Genomic DNA, 18,317 nt, shown 5'->3' with positions numbered 1-18,317 from the left:
TTTCCTATTGGTTCTTGATGCCTCCAGGCTATAGCTCCACCTCCACTCTCAGCCATTGTGCTGCTACATTCTTACTTTTTACACTATTACGTAAAAGTTACATGCATTATGTTTGACTGGGGGAAAACATTGACTGCCTATTGACAGCCCTACTACTCTATTTATAACAAGTGAATGATAGGTACAAGTACAAGAATGCCCCTATGGAAAGATTTGTAGGAATGTTGATACCTCTCCCATACCCGGCCAAATATTGCTTATGTTGTAGGGGTTGTTTGCCGGTTTCTATATGATCCACAAACTACTCATCTAGAGGAAATGTACTGGACACTTGAAATCAGCACCAAGAAAGGGCATTTTATTTTCCAAAAATAGCAATCGGAAATTGGAATCCTTTACTGATGCTGATTGCACCGGCTCTTTTGATGAACAGCGATCTACTTCAGGATATTATATGTTCCGCAGAAGGATGGTTACCTGGCGAAGCAAGAAGCAACCAGTAGTAACCAGATCTTGTGTAGAAACAGAATACTGAGCAATGGCACAGGATGTCTGTGAGCTTATATGGCTCAAAGTGTTACTTGGTGATCTAAGGTTGACATCTTGAGAACCTATGAGGCTCTACTGTGATAATAAGACAGCGATAACTATAGCCAATAACCCAATCCAGCACGACAGGACCAAGCATATTGAGATTCATAGACACTTCACAATGTATTCACAAAGGGTTCAACTTCTAAGTCATTTCATCCTATTGTATTCAAGTTGGGCATGAGGGATATCTATGCACCAACTTGAGGGGGAATGTTAAAGATAAGGGTTCTGACTACACTGTCTAGATTTTGTACATTGGGAAAAGGACCGCGATTAAGCCTTACATAGTATTCCTCATAAGTAATCCATTATCCACTCTATACATAAGAACAGCATCTGTCATTCTAGACAAACCAAATCATTCTTTGAATCTTCTCTTGTCAGCTGAAAATAAGTTAATGAACCTACCAAGAGCAGAATTTTCCCGACCAGCCTTTACGACTGCACAGCTGAAAGTCCCTACTAAATCCCAGAAGGTCTTCAGCTATTTCAAACATTGATACGTCAACATCAGTCTGTTAATGGGAGTTATTACATTGATTGTATAAACACCTCACTATTGCAGGCTGACTGGACATCTGGGTTTGGCTCCAACTTGGCAGCCACATCCTCCAATGCATCTATCACATCTTGATTCATCCCAAGTATGTGCTTGTATTAGCACTTGGAATTTAGGTAGTATGCTGAAAATAACATAAAGCAATTGGCAATGCTTCAGAAGTTATCAATGGAAAGTAATTTGACTTGGGTAGTATAAACTAGAAATTAAAAACTCACCAGCTAATGTAGTCCTAGATGGCAAGGGGACCAAATAGGAGCCAAGGCTTCAGGATCTGCTATGAACAGGCAGTCCGAATGGGGCAGAAATAGGTTTTAGGTCAAAACTAGGGTTAGGGTTTGATGGTATGGTTATGCTAGGCAGGTGTAGGGGAGTCTATCAGTATTGGGTCTAGTGATGTTTTGATGGTTGGGAGTGAGAGAATTCAAAGGACAGCAGGTTAGGGTTTCGGGTTTCTAAAAAGATAGAAGTGGGGGATTCTAGGGTTTATAGTGGGAATTAAGGAAGGGGCTTTGGATCAAGTTCTCCTAGGGTGGTGATGAGCACTCGGCCAAAGTATGGAAGGCTTTTGATGGTTGGAATTGTCTAGGGTTTTGGAGTTTTGGAGATGTGGGAATTTAGGATTTTAATGGTGGAAAGGGGAAAAGGCTTGAATCGAGTGGAGGGGAGGTTGAGAGGGTACTGTGGTTCAAATATGGTTGAATTCTGATGGTGGGATAGGGCTGTGAGTGAATTAGGGTTAGGGAAATTGGAGAAAATAAAAAGGGAAAAGAGTTGGGCTGTAGAGGATTAGGAGAAGAAGAATGGGGTTGGGGATATCTCAGACTTACTTGGATTTGCAGAGAAAGATCGGCAGCAGCATGTCATGGCAATAGCTTGAATAAAAATTGGAAATTGGGAAACTAGAACTTGAAGAGAACCACTCAGGCTTCACACCACAGAGTGCCGATTGGTTCGGACTCCAATCCCACCAACAAACCACCCGGGCTTCACACCGCAAGGTGTCGATTGGATCACACACCAATCCCACCTTGCTTGGATCACACACAAAGCATATCTTCAGGAGAAGATAAGTTGCAGCAGCTTGCAAGAGAGAAACTTCACAAACAGTGAGGCAAAGAGGAGCCCCATGGTTTGCCCTTATTTATAATGACCAAAGGCCTAAATTCCTATGCAGCCTAGGAATAATAAATCCCAGGTTGAGTCTAAATACAAAACAATCCCTCTCTAAAATTCGTGTAGAGGTATGAACCCTAAAATATGATTTAAGTTAAGAAGATTCTATCCTAAGAGAATATTCTAAAATGACTTAAATTGGACCAACGGTTCAACCGGTTCAATTTAAAACACTAAAACATGAAAATAAACTAAGTATAGGGATAATCCCGTATCCAACTTATATACCCATATTTAGGCCAATTAAAGTGGCCTATTACATAGAAAACCCATGGAACCAAAGGCCCAACATGTCTGTAACCCAACCCTAGACTTATTTCTAGAGAAAGAAACCCAATTTGGTGATAAACCTGCATCACCAGCCTTATGCAGTGAATGCATAAGTTACCTCTCTCTTAATCTTGGACTATCAGGATGTAGCTCCCACCACGTGATATCACTGCTACCACATGGTCCTCCATCAACTCCACTACCGCAAATAAGTGTGGTAGGGTAGGCTTTTAATCATAATCGACCTTGCTCAATACCTTCTATAGCACTCTTTATTCTTGTCTTTTGAGTTTCCCTAAAGTCATTGGTGGTAGGTTACTAAAATCATGGTTGTAACCTAAAGTCATTGGTGGTAGGTTACTAAAGTCATTGTTGTAATCTAAAGTCATTTGAGGCATTTATGGTTGTAACCTAAAGTCATTGGTGGTTGTATCATATAGGCATTTATGTCTTTATCCTCATGCTATATAAAGAAACCACGGCTGCTCATTACAACCATAAATTACAACCAGCAAAATCAACCTCCTTGTGAGTTCATTACTTGTTAGCAAATGGCCTTGGGTGGATCTCCCTTGGTGGACCATTGGTGGATCTCCAAAGGTCGGGTTATCTTATATCTCCTATTTCCTTCTTCCCCATCAATCCTTACTATTTATTCATTGCTATTTCTGTTGCTACTATTGGCTGCAGCTCACCATAAATCCACCTTCAAAGCCCTCCCCATCATCCATATAAGCCCTAGCCGACAACACCTAACAACCCTCCATCAAACCCCATCGACTCTCTTCCATCACCACTAAACCAGCCCCTAACCATTTCATTGAAACCTACTATCAACACCACAAAACCCACTGTCACTTACCTAAGCGGCTAAGCCTCATAGCCATTAGTATCCTAGTTCGTAGTCATTTAGACTACACCAATAGTACTGTAGAACTTTCCTTTAAGCTTTAAAGGAATATGTCGGTCACACAATACTCCAGTCACATCTCTCCACTTCATCCATCCTACTTTAATTCTCTGTGAAGCATCATCATCTATGTCACCTTCTTTGTTTATGGTAGATCCAAGATATCTAAAATAGTCGCTTGGTAGTATCTCACTCTCCTCAATTTTCACTATGTTATTATCCATCATAGTGTGACTAAAGTTACACATCATATACTTTGTCTTTGATCGACTAATATACATTTTATATTAAAGTGTTGTATTGTTTCGGTTGAAATGATACCACCACACATATCGTTCAAATTTATCACATGAAGTTTTATTTCAACATCTCTTCCGCAATCAAAATATTTCGCGAAATTTCGGCGAACCCTTTAACACTGGGTAAAAGAACCACTTCAACATTGCAGCCCCTACCTTACCCATCCAATCAGACCACATTCTGAAAACTACGAGATCTTGCTCAAGTATGTCGATCTCATCATCATCACTATCTATCGGGGGTGGGGCCATGGGGGTGGGGCTCCCTTCACACTGTGATGCCCTGAAGAGCAAACCCCGTCTGCATATGTTTCTTCCTATCCTGTGCAAAAGAATCACTAGGACCAGCCCTCCTGTAACTGCTCTAGAGGAACCAGCTCCTCCCCTGAACTCTCAATGTCTCACTACTCCTGCATGTGTAAAACGTCTTGCTACCCTCGTCTCCCATATCTGTCTCGCCTCTACCTCTATCTCTACCTCTGTCTCCACATCAGCAGGCACAAAGTCTCCATCAAAATCAGAGTTTGGATCCCCTCCTGCTGCCTTTGTCTGTCTCTTCACTACTGCCTCGTCAAACTCTTACCTTATACTCCACTTATCAAACTTTCTCTTTATTTCTCCCTTCATGAGGGTAGTCATGCCCTTCTGCACCTCAAGAGGAACCCAGAGGCATTTGGTCAAATCCCTCTATCCACTTGCCAAATGCCACTTCAGTCTAGTGGCCCCACCTCTCATAATTTTCTTGCCACAATAATTGAATTGAGACTTTTTCTCATTCCCAATAGGTACACAATGACGCCATGCTCTGCCACCCTCATCTCCTACCTAAGCAACCATGATGTACTCTTCTTACACCAGCACAACAACCAGTCACATTATTAAATTTTCTCCATCAATATAAAATCCTATAACAAGAAGAAAACTATTTCTTAATATCTACCTAACTCTTATACTATCTTTCCTTACCTAAAACAATTTTTTTTAAATAATAACCTGATTAACCAATATGTAAATAAGGAACAACACATAAAGCATCATTTTGAGTTGAAAAGACAACAATAATTTTAAATTTTTCATTATTTTTCCAGCCAAAACAGAATATTTTTCCATATTTTCCGTATTTTTTTAAAATTTAGAATTTTTAAAAAATAAATATTCGTTGAAAGGGAAAAGAAAAAAAGGCAACACCATGAGCCGTAGATCTACCAATGGCGTCTAACATATATAAAATTGAGCTTCAACCTTTAAGTATTAACCTTATTTTTTTCAAAAATTTGCTGCAAGAAAATCAAATTTTTTTAACTAGAAAATTTTAAAAATAATTTAAAACAGAAAAATAAAATCCAACTCTGCGAAGTCGTAGATCGGTTTATGCTATCTAACATATAAAAAATTGAACCCTAGCCACTACATATTTACCCATTTTTTGTAAAAAAAGGAATATCTCAGACTGTGAATCTTAAAAAAAGTTCCCTAATCCACCAAATGTTCGTTGTACATGACTTGGAAAGGCTTCCTACACGTTCCACCAAGATTTGCAAGTGGAATAGCCAAAATATAGCAAAAACAGTCTTTGGAGTCAAAACCAGCAGGTTTCGGTCGAGTTCTGTCGAAATGGGTCGGAATAGTACCCATTTCGATCGAAAATGGCATTTTAAAACCTGGTTTGTAACGTTTTGGCAAAACCGCCACACGATACTGTAGTCGTTGAAACGGCAAAACCTGTCGAGATTTCAACCAAAACAAAGTTTTGGTCGAACTATTGCATTCCTGCAGGGTCGACCATAGTTTCGTCTGAAGTCAGATCAAAACCAAAAATTTCTGTAAATTTCAACTGAAACCACCGACTTCTTGAACCATGATGCACCCTACGTATGCATGAATGTGTAAGTGGATATATATATATATATATATGTGGGTGTGCGCGCGCGCACAAATAAGCATGTGCCTGTTATTGTATTTTAGTTGTAAATTTCATTTTGTGTCTGCTGAAAACCCATAATATCTCATAGGTTGCCAAAACAAAACAATTGATTCATTGAAATTATTAGTTTTTGGGCTTCGCTTGTTTCAGTCCATTCGATGATTTCATCCAAAACACATACAAAATATTGATTAGGAATCTTGCGTTAAAATGTTGATCTTAATGGTTAATTTTAAATCTAAACCTGCTTGATTAAATCTCAATTTAGACCAAATCTCAAGAATCGTTTTTTATCCTAATCTTTTAAACCAAGAAGTATTCTTATTCTTTACCAAAAAAAAAAGTACTCTTATTAATTTTGATCTCTTAGATGTGGTGAGTAATCCTATAAAATGAGTCAATTCAAGTTAAAATTGCTATATTGATTCAGAGGTCATTTTTGGCTAGCATTATTTTAAGAAATAAGTGCTTATTAAATAAGAACTTTTGAGCACTTATTTATGCTGAAATATGTTCTTCCATTGAAATGGAATCTTTAAGTTTCATCCAAATCATGTGCTCGTTTCCTCTAATAAAGAGCATGTGCAAATAAGGACTTCTAAAAGCTTCCCATAGCTTGCTCAAAAATCCCAATTCTAGTTTGTAGCTTAAGAAAATAAGCATGTATTTGAAATTAACTAAAAACTTAAATAAGTGGCTTTCCTCTTTTTTCAGCTATTAACACTTTTTTAAGCTTAGCCAAACGGCCACTAAATATATCTTATCTTCTTTTTTTTTTTCATATATTTATATTGACCGAAATATTTCACCATAACAACTGAAGTACCAAACATTTCAATTTTGGGACCAAACCGAAACTAGCACCAAAACAAACTTTACAACAAAGATCTGTATATTAATTTTTTATGACATATTTCTAGAATTCAAAGGCAGTGCAATAATAATTTAAACTGTATGCAGCAAAGCACTCTGGAAGTGAACCAGAATGTAGGACAAGAAGCACTTACACCAAAAAAATTGTCAGCACATGAAAAGCCCTTCCTAATTTTCAACCGCACCAAATATGAAATCAGAAATAGAGATGACTAGATGACACATCATCAACCTGCTACCCTTATCGCACCTATCTCATCCAACTTTGTGCTCTTTTGCTGAAATAATTCAAACGAAAAGCAGAAGACTATTAAAGAAGCAGATGAATTAAGCATGGCTTGTTTCATAAGAACTATAAGCTAAAGGTTGCACAGCCTTCAAGATATCCAAATGGAAAAGTTAGGGAACCTAATTGTGCATCTGTTACCTTACTTTTCTTGTGTTTGTGAATGTCAGCAAGATCTTCACTCCCATCATGCTTCCTTTTCTGTAACTCATAAATAGACAAAACAGCCAATTCTGTGAGACTCTTGAGGATCATAAAAAAAATAAAGTGAGACACTTTGAGCCCATTTGACCATCTCTTTTTGGAGTGATTTTGTGGTCTATATGACACACGAACTAGATTCATTACTATCTGTTTCTTATATACCAATTGTTTCTTATGCTACTAAGAGCAAGACAAAAGGAGAGGAATTAAGAAGAAAAAAAATTCTATTATTGAGATTCTGGAATCATAAAAATAACAATGTTGCCACATGAGCCCTGAGATTCCTTGTATTAAAATCATCCTGATACCATAGATACATAGCAAATGCTCATCAAGTCAAAACTCAAAAGTTCCACCCCATCTGTTGTAATGCAATAAGATTCAAATGCCAACATCTGAATGGCCAGTATAAAATCAAAGGCAACTGATCTAGAAAGGAAATCCATTCGTCCAAGGACTAGGAACATACAAATAGTCCATTTGGGGAAGGTTACTACCACCTGAAAAACAAAATTTTTGGGTATAGGGAGGAAAAAGTGTGGATGCTTTGGATGTGCCATCTCAATGAGCATCCACACCATCTCTCATAGCCTCATAGGGAACTTCAGTAAGAAACCAATATAATTACGTAGTTTCCTTCTACATGAAGCATACTAGGCTGTAAATTTGTTGCATGAAGTGTGCATTGAACATTTCTAGAAGATGGAAATCCCACATCCTTGTGCAACTTGACTCGTTCTTTTTTTTATTTTAAATGGCCAACCAAATGTTTAGGAACAAATGCCATAGCCATACCATCACAAAAACTGAGGAACGAAATCCCAACCTTGTCATGATGCTTCTTTGAGTGGTCAGCACCAGAATCGTGATGCCCACTTTTGTCTTTCTTCTTCTCCTTGTCTTTATCTTTACTCCGGTCCTTGTGGCGGTGTTTGTGCTTCTTATGCTCCTTGTCCTTCTCCATATCCCTGTCCTTGTGCTTCTTATGTTTCTTCTCCTTATCTTTAGATTCACTTTTTGATTTACCTGCAATGGTAGGGATCCCCTTCTCTGCCTGTTTAACAACACCACCGATGTATCAGCAATTCAGATTATGGCTAGTAGAACTGTAAAAATGTTGACTAGATGATGTTGTGCCATTTCAAGTCCTCAAAAGATTTATCCATGAAAAATATCACCATACTATAAACAAATCCAAGGAAAGTACAACCAAATGGAAGAGTTCTTACAATAGGCAGATCAATGGGGGTTGTTTCTCTCAGCAGAAAGGCTTCTTTGAGAGTATCCAGGTCAAAAGGCCTTATGTGCGCATTTGTGTCTCTTGCATATGAGGTGTCCTGAATAAGCTGGTCCAATTCCATCCCCTCTCCTTTCCTAATTTCTGTGTCACCCACCACATTGTGGAGATAGTGTGTATCAGAGATTGACAAAGGAAGTGACCTCTTGCAGAAGAACTCATGGTGTACTGACAACTTGTAGTGACTTATGAGATCAGCAGCACCAGTAAGTTCTCTGGGCCCTGCAGTTTCAAATAGAAGGGCCTCATTAACTCACAAAGTTCTGAAATTATAGCATTGAGATATGACCTGATTCAAACAAAAAAATGGTCAAAAAATTAATAAATAATAAAAAAGCAGATAAGATCTCTCCGAAATTGCCTGCATCCTATATTAAAGCCTTGTTGAGGTAAGGTTTAAAGCTTGGACCATTTTCCTCCCTTCAGCACCATAGGAATAGGTTGGAAAACCTAGAACTAGCTCTAGATGTTCACCCTTTTTAATGCAAAAAAAAAAGTTTCTTAGGGCCGACACCTTGCTCAGAAAAATTGTTACATTAAGACAAAAAAATTTAAGAAAAACCCAGACACAATGACATGAATAACCAAGGTGTCAAGTGTAGGTACCGGGCAATGTATCAAAAAGATGGTTTTAAGAAATGTCTTGGAGACGTATCAGAGAGATGCTATATCAGCTTTGCTGTGCATAGAGACACTCATGACACATGCAAAACAAGTGTTTTAAAGCATTGTGCACCAATAATAAGCAATAAATAATGATCCAACCAATATCATGTTGTCTCTATCTCCACGGCATCTATATGATTCAAATCTTCACTGGTAAGTACAATATCAAAACTACTATTACGTAATAAGAAACAATTAAGCAACAAGATTTCGAGAAAAAAAATTTATTCACACATACTAGCCTAAAGTAACGCCTGAAGTTCCAAATCAAGCAAGCAATATGTATGTATAAACATACTACTAAGTATTAAGTAACATACATTAACTCATTAAGTATATACAAATTTATCATACTACTACTTACATAGTAGCATTTAGACGAACCTGAAGTAGTATGTAACTATTAATAATAAATACTTAGCAACAAACATAAGTATATACATACTACTTCAGGTTTGTCTAAATATGATCTCAATGTATAATTTTTTAGTTATCGGTTCTTGTATCATATTGACATGACCAATCTCAATACATTTTGATACTTGATACCACGTGAACAACAGTAAGTTACCAGGGGAAATTTTCTAACGGAAAAAATTACTGCAGGTTCAGCTCTGGACGGCCAAAACCTGGGGTGCACAAATAGCTGCTAACAGAAGAGAAGAAAAAAATCATTGGTATTCACAACCAGCCTGCCAAGATGCCCAAATGGTCCTTGAAACATATAGGTAGGACAGTAAAGCATCAAATTCCTGAGCTGGGGAGTGGAAGACTCAAGCATATCACTGGTCATTAAGTGGATCATAGCATACCCACGTGTCTTTTACTAGCACTTCCCCCACCCCCATCCTCCAAAAAAAATAAATGCAGCTACAGGTGTGCATATCTGTGTATTTACACAATTAACAATCCAAATAATTGCTTATATTGCAAATGTTACCTCTCCCAAATTTCTTGCCGTCAGGATCCATTAGATCAAAGTAAAATGAGCCATCTTTATCTGAATATGGAAATAAACAAGAGTCAGCTTTATAACCTTCAAAAAATGTAATTGTAAATATATAACATATCATCCATGTAAGTTTGACAAAGACAATACATTAGTGAGGCATCTATCAAAACAGAAAACGAAATACTGCATATTATAAAATGCAAATGGCTACTGACGTGCTGAAGAGCAACTTGTATGAATTATTGAATTCTCAGTTCTAGGACTGTCTATGAGATGAGCTACCTTGGCTCATGAAAGTCGAGCCTGAAGTTAGTAAATATGAATATCATTTGCAAATATTTAGGAGCATACCGAACTTCTGAAAAATACCTATTGATACCTCATCCATACCGTTCACAAACTTTTGCCATACAAATACAAATATTTGCAATCTTTCGTTTTGTGTATAGTTTCATTTTAACTTTATGTAGGCAGCTAAACGGATTACGAACATAGCGGGATAAGATAGCAGGTGAAGCATGGTATTATGCTAGTAACGCATGCAAGAAGGTAGGAATTAGCGAACATAAGAGGTTATTCGTAGTAGTAGTAGTAGTAGTTGTACTTGCTAGTGATGCAGGAGCAATTTCTTGGACCGGGCTAAACTCGTTGGGGGACCCATATGAAGACGAACCAGGTCCAAGTGGGTTATAAGATTCAGTAGGATATTTAGGAATTATTTTATTTGGGAAATATATGTAATCTTTTATTTTGGGTAGCAATTAGGGAATTACCAATTTGAGTTTTATCGAGTCTGTTTTAGTTGGTCTACGTTTTAGAAAGTAGATTTTAATTTTATTTCTATTTTAGACTTCAATTGGGAAACATACTTTCTTTTTATATAAATATGCTTGTAACCGTATTAGTTGGGCAGATTTGAGAATGAAATTTTCTTGAGTTTTTTGTTACCATGTTGGTACGAATCAAGGAAAAAAAACTCGGGTTTCGACTAGGTTTCGACCCGGCCAAAACCAAGTTTTGGAAGGTTTCGGTCAAAACCAGGGATTTTTCCCATTGATGGGGAAACCAAGGTTTTGACCCCAAAACAAGGTTTTTTAGGTCTGACTTTTTGCAAGTTGCCTATTTTTCACATTTTAAACACAATCCACGAATTACTTTCACCAAAAAATCACTGAAAATGGTACTTGTGGTTATTGACCCAAGTTTACTAACGTACACACTAATACAGTGATACGATACAGACACAAAGTATCAATATGCCAATCCTTTTTTTCACACACCACAAAGTATCAATATGCTTTAAAATTCCGGAACTCTCACCTTAGTACTCAAATCCTTACTCAAAACTTTCCATAAAAAAACTACCGATGCCGGCCAATACACTGATCTTTATACAATCCCATATCGATTTCCAGGGTGACCGATCCTGGAATCAATACCATGAACTTAAACCATGGTCATTCTAGATGAATTCAATCAATTTTGTTTAGGTTATCCTTTATTTAAGCAGCATGGAGGGTGGATCTCATAATTTGGACTATCACGAAATAGCAGGAATTATAGGTTGCCTTCTTCCAAACCTTTTAGAAAAATCATTTTGTCCTTTAGATATTGCTTTTCCTTTTCACCCCTTTTACTAGTGTATTTCTACCCAAAAAAAAAAAGGTTAGTGTATGGCAAGGTTATGAAGAGATGAGTTGAATGGAGAAGAAGATGCAAAAATAACCTTGATATGGCAAGGTTATGAAGAAATTCCAGCCAAAACCGAGCAAATCCATCTAAAGAATGCCAAAGAAGATAGGAGAAGAAGAGCTTCTGTCGTTGCTTTGAATGGGAAAAGAAGATAGGAAAGGGAGATAAGGTTCTACCACGGAAAAATGTATTCAAAAGGCTATGGTTTCGACCGAAACGGTTGAAACCATGTCGAGTTTTGGGATTTTTTAAAGTTACACGGTAACTCGTCTCGGAACCTGTCGAAACCGAGACAATTCGACAGTTTCGACAGATTTCGGTCGAGTTTTCAATCCATGGTACGAACAATGGTTGTGTGACCACCTCTTCTCACCTCCCCTGAAATCTTCTTCTTCTTCTTCCATCTTCTTCATATAAATCAGTCATCTTCTCATTCCAGGTACAATTTCCCCTTCTTCTTCTTCTTCCATCTTCTTCATATATATCAGTCATCTTCTCATTCCAGGTACAATTTCCCCTACCCCTCCCTTTTTTTTTTTGATGCCACGTGCTGTTCTGTTTTTCTGGGCGACATTATCAGCCCTTTATTACTGGCTCGAATTCCTTGGAGCCTCACCCCTTTCGATTTCAGAATTGGGGTTTACATCCCTACCCTTAGGAGAGCCTAACCCTGTTGTCTCAGTCCCAAAAGGTTTCTCTGTGGAGAGTTTCATACCAGCAACCAAGCCCAAGACTGCAACTACCGCCTGGGACTGCTTATCAAGCTTGGGTTGTCTTTCTTTCTCACCAATTGAACAGTTGAAGGTTAACATTCAGAAGGGATCATCATAATCAACATCTCCCTTCAGTTTCTGGTCCATCGAAGCCTTCCCGAGAGAGCTCTCCCGCCATCACTCCTTTTTCCCTTTCCGCTGTTCTGTTTCCAGAGGTAGAAGACGACCTCCCCAACCCCCCTTTCCACGATTCCTTAACCATTTTATTTTATTTATTTAGCTCCCCATAATACCCTCCACTTTCTCCTCTATTCTTACTCATCCTTATTTTATTCCTTCTTACTAGTTTACCCCTTTCACTAATACGTTGCAATCTATTCACTTGAATTCCATTAAGTACAATACTGCCATTCCAATTATAACTTCCAATTATTTACCATTCTGCCATTGCTCTTATAAAACTTCAATCATTTACTGTTTTGCCACTTGTGCTTATGATTTGAGTTATCCAACACTTGGGTGGGCCCGTAAGCGATCTGAATAGGGTTTCAGGACCCCGGATCCACATCAGCTAGCATAGGTACTCTTCCTTGACTAGGTTTAGGATCTCTTATCTACTCCAACAGGCACTATAAAGGTGAACACACCCACAAGCAGCAGAAGTAAGCTATACAAGAATAGAAAACCAGCATTTTTTTCAGGGGTGGTCCTGCACCCGGGAAGAAAACATGTTATGAATAACCAATTCCTTTCGCCCCTATTTGAGTAAGATGCATGCACAGCAGAAAATCGTAACTCTTAAGGGTAATCTAAAATTAGATCCATAGAGGCCGGTTGAGCATTATCTCATCTATGACCAAAGAAGCAACATTGCATAATGGTAGAGAAAGATTTGGTGAATCACCTGAAGAATTCCGTTATCAATTGCACACCCTATATCCTCCATCCTACAATATGATGATAACTACATTTATATAGAGTAATAAAATGGTCAGTGGAGAAATATTGAGTATTTATTAAAGGTACTGTAGACAGTCTATTTCCCTAGAGAATGATTCAGAAGAATATTATGTAATGTAGAGCCAAGTCACAAGTGACTTAACCCTAGAACAGGATCACAATTATAATCAGATAATTAACAACTTCAGTAATAATGGATACAAGCACTGGATGGACCTAATCTTTTAATAAAAAAGAAATCTATAAGAAGGGATGAATCCCTAAAACTCTGAGTTATCAGCAGGTCATGAAATTAGAAAGTAAGTTTCAGAATTAGTAAGTAATGCGAAAAAAACAAACCCAGCTGCTGGATCACTTCCAAATCAGCATTGAAAGGCGCGGGCAGGGGGGGCTCTTGAAGGTGGATCCAGAGCTCATCACCAACACAAGCAGTAGAAGAAGACCCTTGATCTTTTGGCATGCAAATACATTCCCCATAAAGTCTTTCCAAAGCTCTTTTCATACGATTAATATCCTCATTCATTAAGGTGGTATTTCCATAATGGATCTTATTAAATCCCACCTAAGAACCGAAAACTTGTAACGGGGATCCAAAACGACAGCAACTGATCAAACCAAAGAGTATTTTTCCTAATACTTATTGAACTTTTGTCTCATGGCATGTATCATATCTGTCATGAATTCATCTAAGAATGATCCATCATTTAAAGTCAAATAAATGAGCACCACAATATGGAAATATAGGTTTGAAGTTGGATACTTTGAACCCGAGAGAACCTTGGTTACCTCATCAAATGGCTTCAACAACTTTAAAATTTTTCTATCTTTTCTCATTCATCCGAGGTGGGGCTTAATGTGTAGATCTGATCTGAATATCCCAAAATGTCAAATGTTGGCCGATAATACAAAACATCACTAAGCATTTGGAATGTTGAATTCCATCTTGCAGTTACATCTCCATGCAAGCCCCTACAGGTATTCATTCCCAAGCGCTCGCAACATTCTTGAAACTTTAGCTTCCTAGCTTGTGAGCTCTTAACAAATTTAATACTATCTCAAACCTTTTGGACAGATGCATCAATTAATTTGATGCCATCTTGAACTATAGGGTTCAAAATATAAGCACCACATCGAACATGAAAAAATTTCCCCTTACAAACTAATGCATTCTTTGCAATCAAAGTTGTTTTCAAATAACCAATTCCCAATTCTTTGGCACTCGCATTATCAACTGTCACCGAATATATTCTCTCTTCAATGCCCCTACTCAATCAAAATCTTACGAATAGCCTCACAAATATTAGCACCTGAATGTGGAGGTGTCAATATAGAAAACTTGATCAACTTCTTATGTAAAACCCACGATTTATCAATGTAGTGGGCAGTGAGTGTCATTAGCTATTGAGGTCCACAAATCAATAGTGACTGACACTCTCCCAGCAGAATTTTTCACCGACTCTTTTATAGAATGTTTCTCCCTCTTAAACACTTTATGAATATCACCTAAAAGAGTATTTCTACTAATAGGAGAGTAATCAGGATAGACATATAACATCAATCTCCTAAATTCTTCATACTCCACAAATCTTAGAGGGAGTTCATTTCTAACCACTAAAGTTAAAATCATGTCCCGCACAGTATTGGGGTCAATCTTCAAATTCCTCAAGCTCACATTCCCATCAGATGGTTGCATAATCATCTGGCCTATGTCCTTTTTATCACGTTTAGGACACCTTTTCATGTGATTATTTAAACCAATGGTCCCATTTTTTGGGGGGTCAGCCATAAACACCTGCCCACACTTGGTGCATTCTGCTCTAGGCTTTCCATCTTGAATTTTCTGGGGGTCAACCATTTTGAACCAATTACTTGTCCAACAGATTGATGACCTAGACTTGGCCCTTTCAGTTAGTTGGGAAGCATTGTCAACATTATCAACATTAACACATTATCCTGATTCTCTACTTGTTGACTAACAAAAGGTCCAGAAGGCCTCTGTGTCTGTAGTACTAAACTATTATCAGAGGGATTTGGTACAAAAGTACCATGATTTGACTCACTCATCTCAGTTGCAACCCTTTTCATTTTACTATTGTAAGAAAGAAAATAATATCTAAACACCCACAAATCCAAATTAATGAATCATGTTAATAACACTGAATGAAAAACCTCAGATCAGCAAAATGTTGGGTTCAAGTCGTAGGGTAAAGAGACATAAATAGACAACAAGAATTACTAGGATAACTAGACAATAAGGAAAAATAAATTTTCATGCTAAGTATAAATTCAAGACATCACTATGGAAAGTGAAAAGTAAATTCTGGACCATACTACAACAGAACAAGTTAAATAAGAGCATGAATGTCAGAACCATACTCCTTTCTCAACCATTTGGTTGTCTTTCACCCAAACAATGGAATAAACAAAGTCTAAAAGGATGTAAAAATAAAAGCATGAATGTCAGAACAAATTCCAAAGAACTTACACATTTATGACACTAGGAATGGTATGGTTCTCAAACAACATTTCAAAATGGGCATGATGATGATTATAGATTCAAAACATGCACAAGGAGAGTCTTCAATATATGAATTCTGTGGAAGAAAGAAGAGATGCTCTCAACTCTCAAAAAGCAAGAGAAAGCAAGAGAAAGCAAGCATTATAATATGGCTATGGTCACTAAACAGTAAACCATTTTCCACAGAATTGATAGTAATAGCAGATTGAAGGTGGCAATCCAACAGTTGCATTGATAGTAATAACAGATTGAAGTAAATGGAAATTCTGATATTTCAGAATTAGTAACTGTAGGTAACTCACAGATCTTAAGGTAGAATACGAATACCCTCAAACATAAATCAGATGTAGGAATTTCGCATGAGGTCCTTTAATTACCACAGTCAATAGATGGTTGGATCACAAGTTACCACAGGAAAATCTAGCCACTGGATGTGGCTGAGAGTACTGTTGAAAGAAGAACCCAATGAGGGAACTACACTCTCAAACTACGGGATGAATCTGTCGGCCAGAACAGAAGTTGAAGGACTGAGAGCTGCTGCATTAGAACTCCAACAGAACAGTGCCACAGGTAAACCAATGCAGCAAGATCTTATTGGAATTAAATGAATCAAAATCATGAATAGCACGACAAACTATAATTCTAAAAAAATTATGCAATAAAAAACCTAAGATCACGTCAAACAATTCAGCTCCACAATGAATTCCAGGAAGATGATTTGCAGACAAAAAAGAGCAACAGGAAAAGCAAAGGACGAGAAGTTTTGAGAAGAAAACAGAAAAAAAAAAAAAAAAAAGAAAGGCCGGAGATAAATGATGATTTACCTGAGAAATTTCTCTGGAAATTCAGTAGCAGAGAGGGATCTGAAGAGATCTTACTTTGAATAGTAGCAGCGATTCTGATTCTTGCCTGAATCTAAATTATCAAAAAGGCAGTCAATGTCAGAAACGAAAGCACTGATGCTTATTGTTTTTCCATAGAACTACTTATTGAATTCCAGGAAGATGATTTGCAGACAAAAAAGAGCAACAGGAAAAGCAAAGGACGAGAAGTTTTGAGAAGAAAACAGAAAAAGAGAGAGAGAGAGAAAGGCCGGAGATAAATGATGATTTACGTGAGAAATTTCTCTAGAAATCCAGTAGCAGAGAGGGATCTGGAGAGATCTCGTTACTTTGAATAGCAGCAGCAATTCTGCAACTTGCCTGAATCCTGAAGCCTAGTGCTCACTGAGTCACTGCTCAGTCGAGGAGGCTCTGCTGACTGCCGCTCTGGGCACCGCGAGGAAGCCTGAAACTCAGGAAGGGGAAAGGGAAACTAGGAAGTGGGAACGATTGAAAGGAATTAGGGATTTAGTTAGGCTTTAGGTATTTTTTATTTTACAAGTTTACCCCCACACGGTACGGTTTCGGTACATACCGACGGCATTGATTTAAAAACCAATACCGTACCGTACCAAGGTCAATACTGTTTTTTGGTTCCCTACCGGTTTTGCAACGGTACGGTTTGGTACAGTTTTATGCAGTCGGTTTCGGTTTCGGTTTCGGTTCCAAATTGACAACCTTATTTTAAACTATATTTTCTCCCCTTGGAACTGAAACTTCAGCTGAAATTAACCAAAGTCCAAAACACAAAAAATCCTTTACAAAACATAAATAATGGAGATTGAATAAGAATAACATAAAACGAAAACCAAATAAAATAAAATAAAAACAAAACAATGAAAGGGAGCATGCAATAAGACAATCGGAAAAAGTAACTGTGGAATGTCGGTTTTTTTTTTCAATCATCACAACAAGAGACCTTGTGTTCATAAAATGTAATTTGAGAAGAAAAGACACTCATTTAAAAACCTATATCTTGCAAACACAATGGAAAGATTTTAGGGTTTTTTCTCTTCTCCTCATTATTATTATTATTTTATTTTAGGTAAGATTCTTCTCATCATTATTGTGTAGCTCTTATGCATACAAGAGGGATAAAGAAAATGGTGGAAGTAGCGACAACAAGCGTTAAAGTCGAAACCGTTCTCACAATAACGCTCCCATCATAATAACGCTCTGGAGATGGGGTTGGGGTGGTTTGGGTGCAGCAGAGGCATTAAAGGAAGGGAAGGGGTGGGTGGGATTGCAGTAAGAATAGAAAGAGGAAAGAGGCGGCTGGGGTTGCAGAAGGAAGGAAGACGAATAATAAGGATTGAGATTCCTATTTCTAATTAATGGAGGAAATGATGTTTTACCCTCAATTTTATGACTTGTGGTCACGTGCTCATTAAAGTGTGCCCAAAAATGATCAAAAATGATTTTTTGCCACATTACTCATTTATCTTAAATAAAAATATGGTCTATAAATGATACCAAACACATACAAAAACGATTTTATGTTAAAAAAAATGATACTAAAAAAGATCCTAGGTCTTTTCAATCG

At 37.6% G+C, this 18,317-nt stretch overlaps 2 protein-coding genes across 3 annotated transcripts in view; both read right to left on the bottom strand.

Annotated features, from left to right (window-relative positions):
• LOC122653929 (mediator of RNA polymerase II transcription subunit 19a-like) overlaps positions 1-10,314 on the bottom strand; it is a 32,661-nt gene extending 22,347 nt beyond the window's left edge. The window contains exons 1-6 of one of the 2 annotated variants that reach the window (XM_043847894.1): positions 10,293-10,314; positions 9,999-10,058; positions 8,325-8,614; positions 7,922-8,149; positions 7,038-7,092; positions 6,565-6,883 (exon numbers count right to left, since the gene is read on the bottom strand). In XM_043847894.1, the coding sequence (XP_043703829.1) occupies positions 6,861-6,883; positions 7,038-7,092; positions 7,922-8,149; positions 8,325-8,614; positions 9,999-10,058; positions 10,293-10,302 (666 nt within the window). In that variant the 5' untranslated portion in view covers positions 10,303-10,314 and the 3' untranslated portion in view covers positions 6,565-6,860. Of the gene's footprint in view, positions 1-6,564; positions 6,884-7,032; positions 7,093-7,921; positions 8,150-8,324; positions 8,615-9,998; positions 10,059-10,292 lie in introns of those variants that run through there. The other variant, XR_006331863.1, reaches the window with a different exon arrangement.
• Positions 6,060-18,317, bottom strand: part of LOC122653927 (two-component response regulator ORR21-like) — a 55,656-nt gene continuing 43,398 nt past the window's right edge. The window contains exon 6 of the mRNA XM_043847891.1: positions 6,060-6,080. The gene's annotated coding sequence lies outside the window, so the exon portion shown is untranslated. The remainder of the gene's footprint in view (positions 6,081-18,317) is intronic.

Source organism: Telopea speciosissima, chromosome 3, assembly GCF_018873765.1.
Source record: "Telopea speciosissima isolate NSW1024214 ecotype Mountain lineage chromosome 3, Tspe_v1, whole genome shotgun sequence".
In the NCBI taxonomy this organism is placed as follows: Eukaryota; Viridiplantae; Streptophyta; class Magnoliopsida; order Proteales; family Proteaceae; genus Telopea; species Telopea speciosissima.
This window is presented reverse-complemented; position numbering and strand designations above follow the sequence as displayed.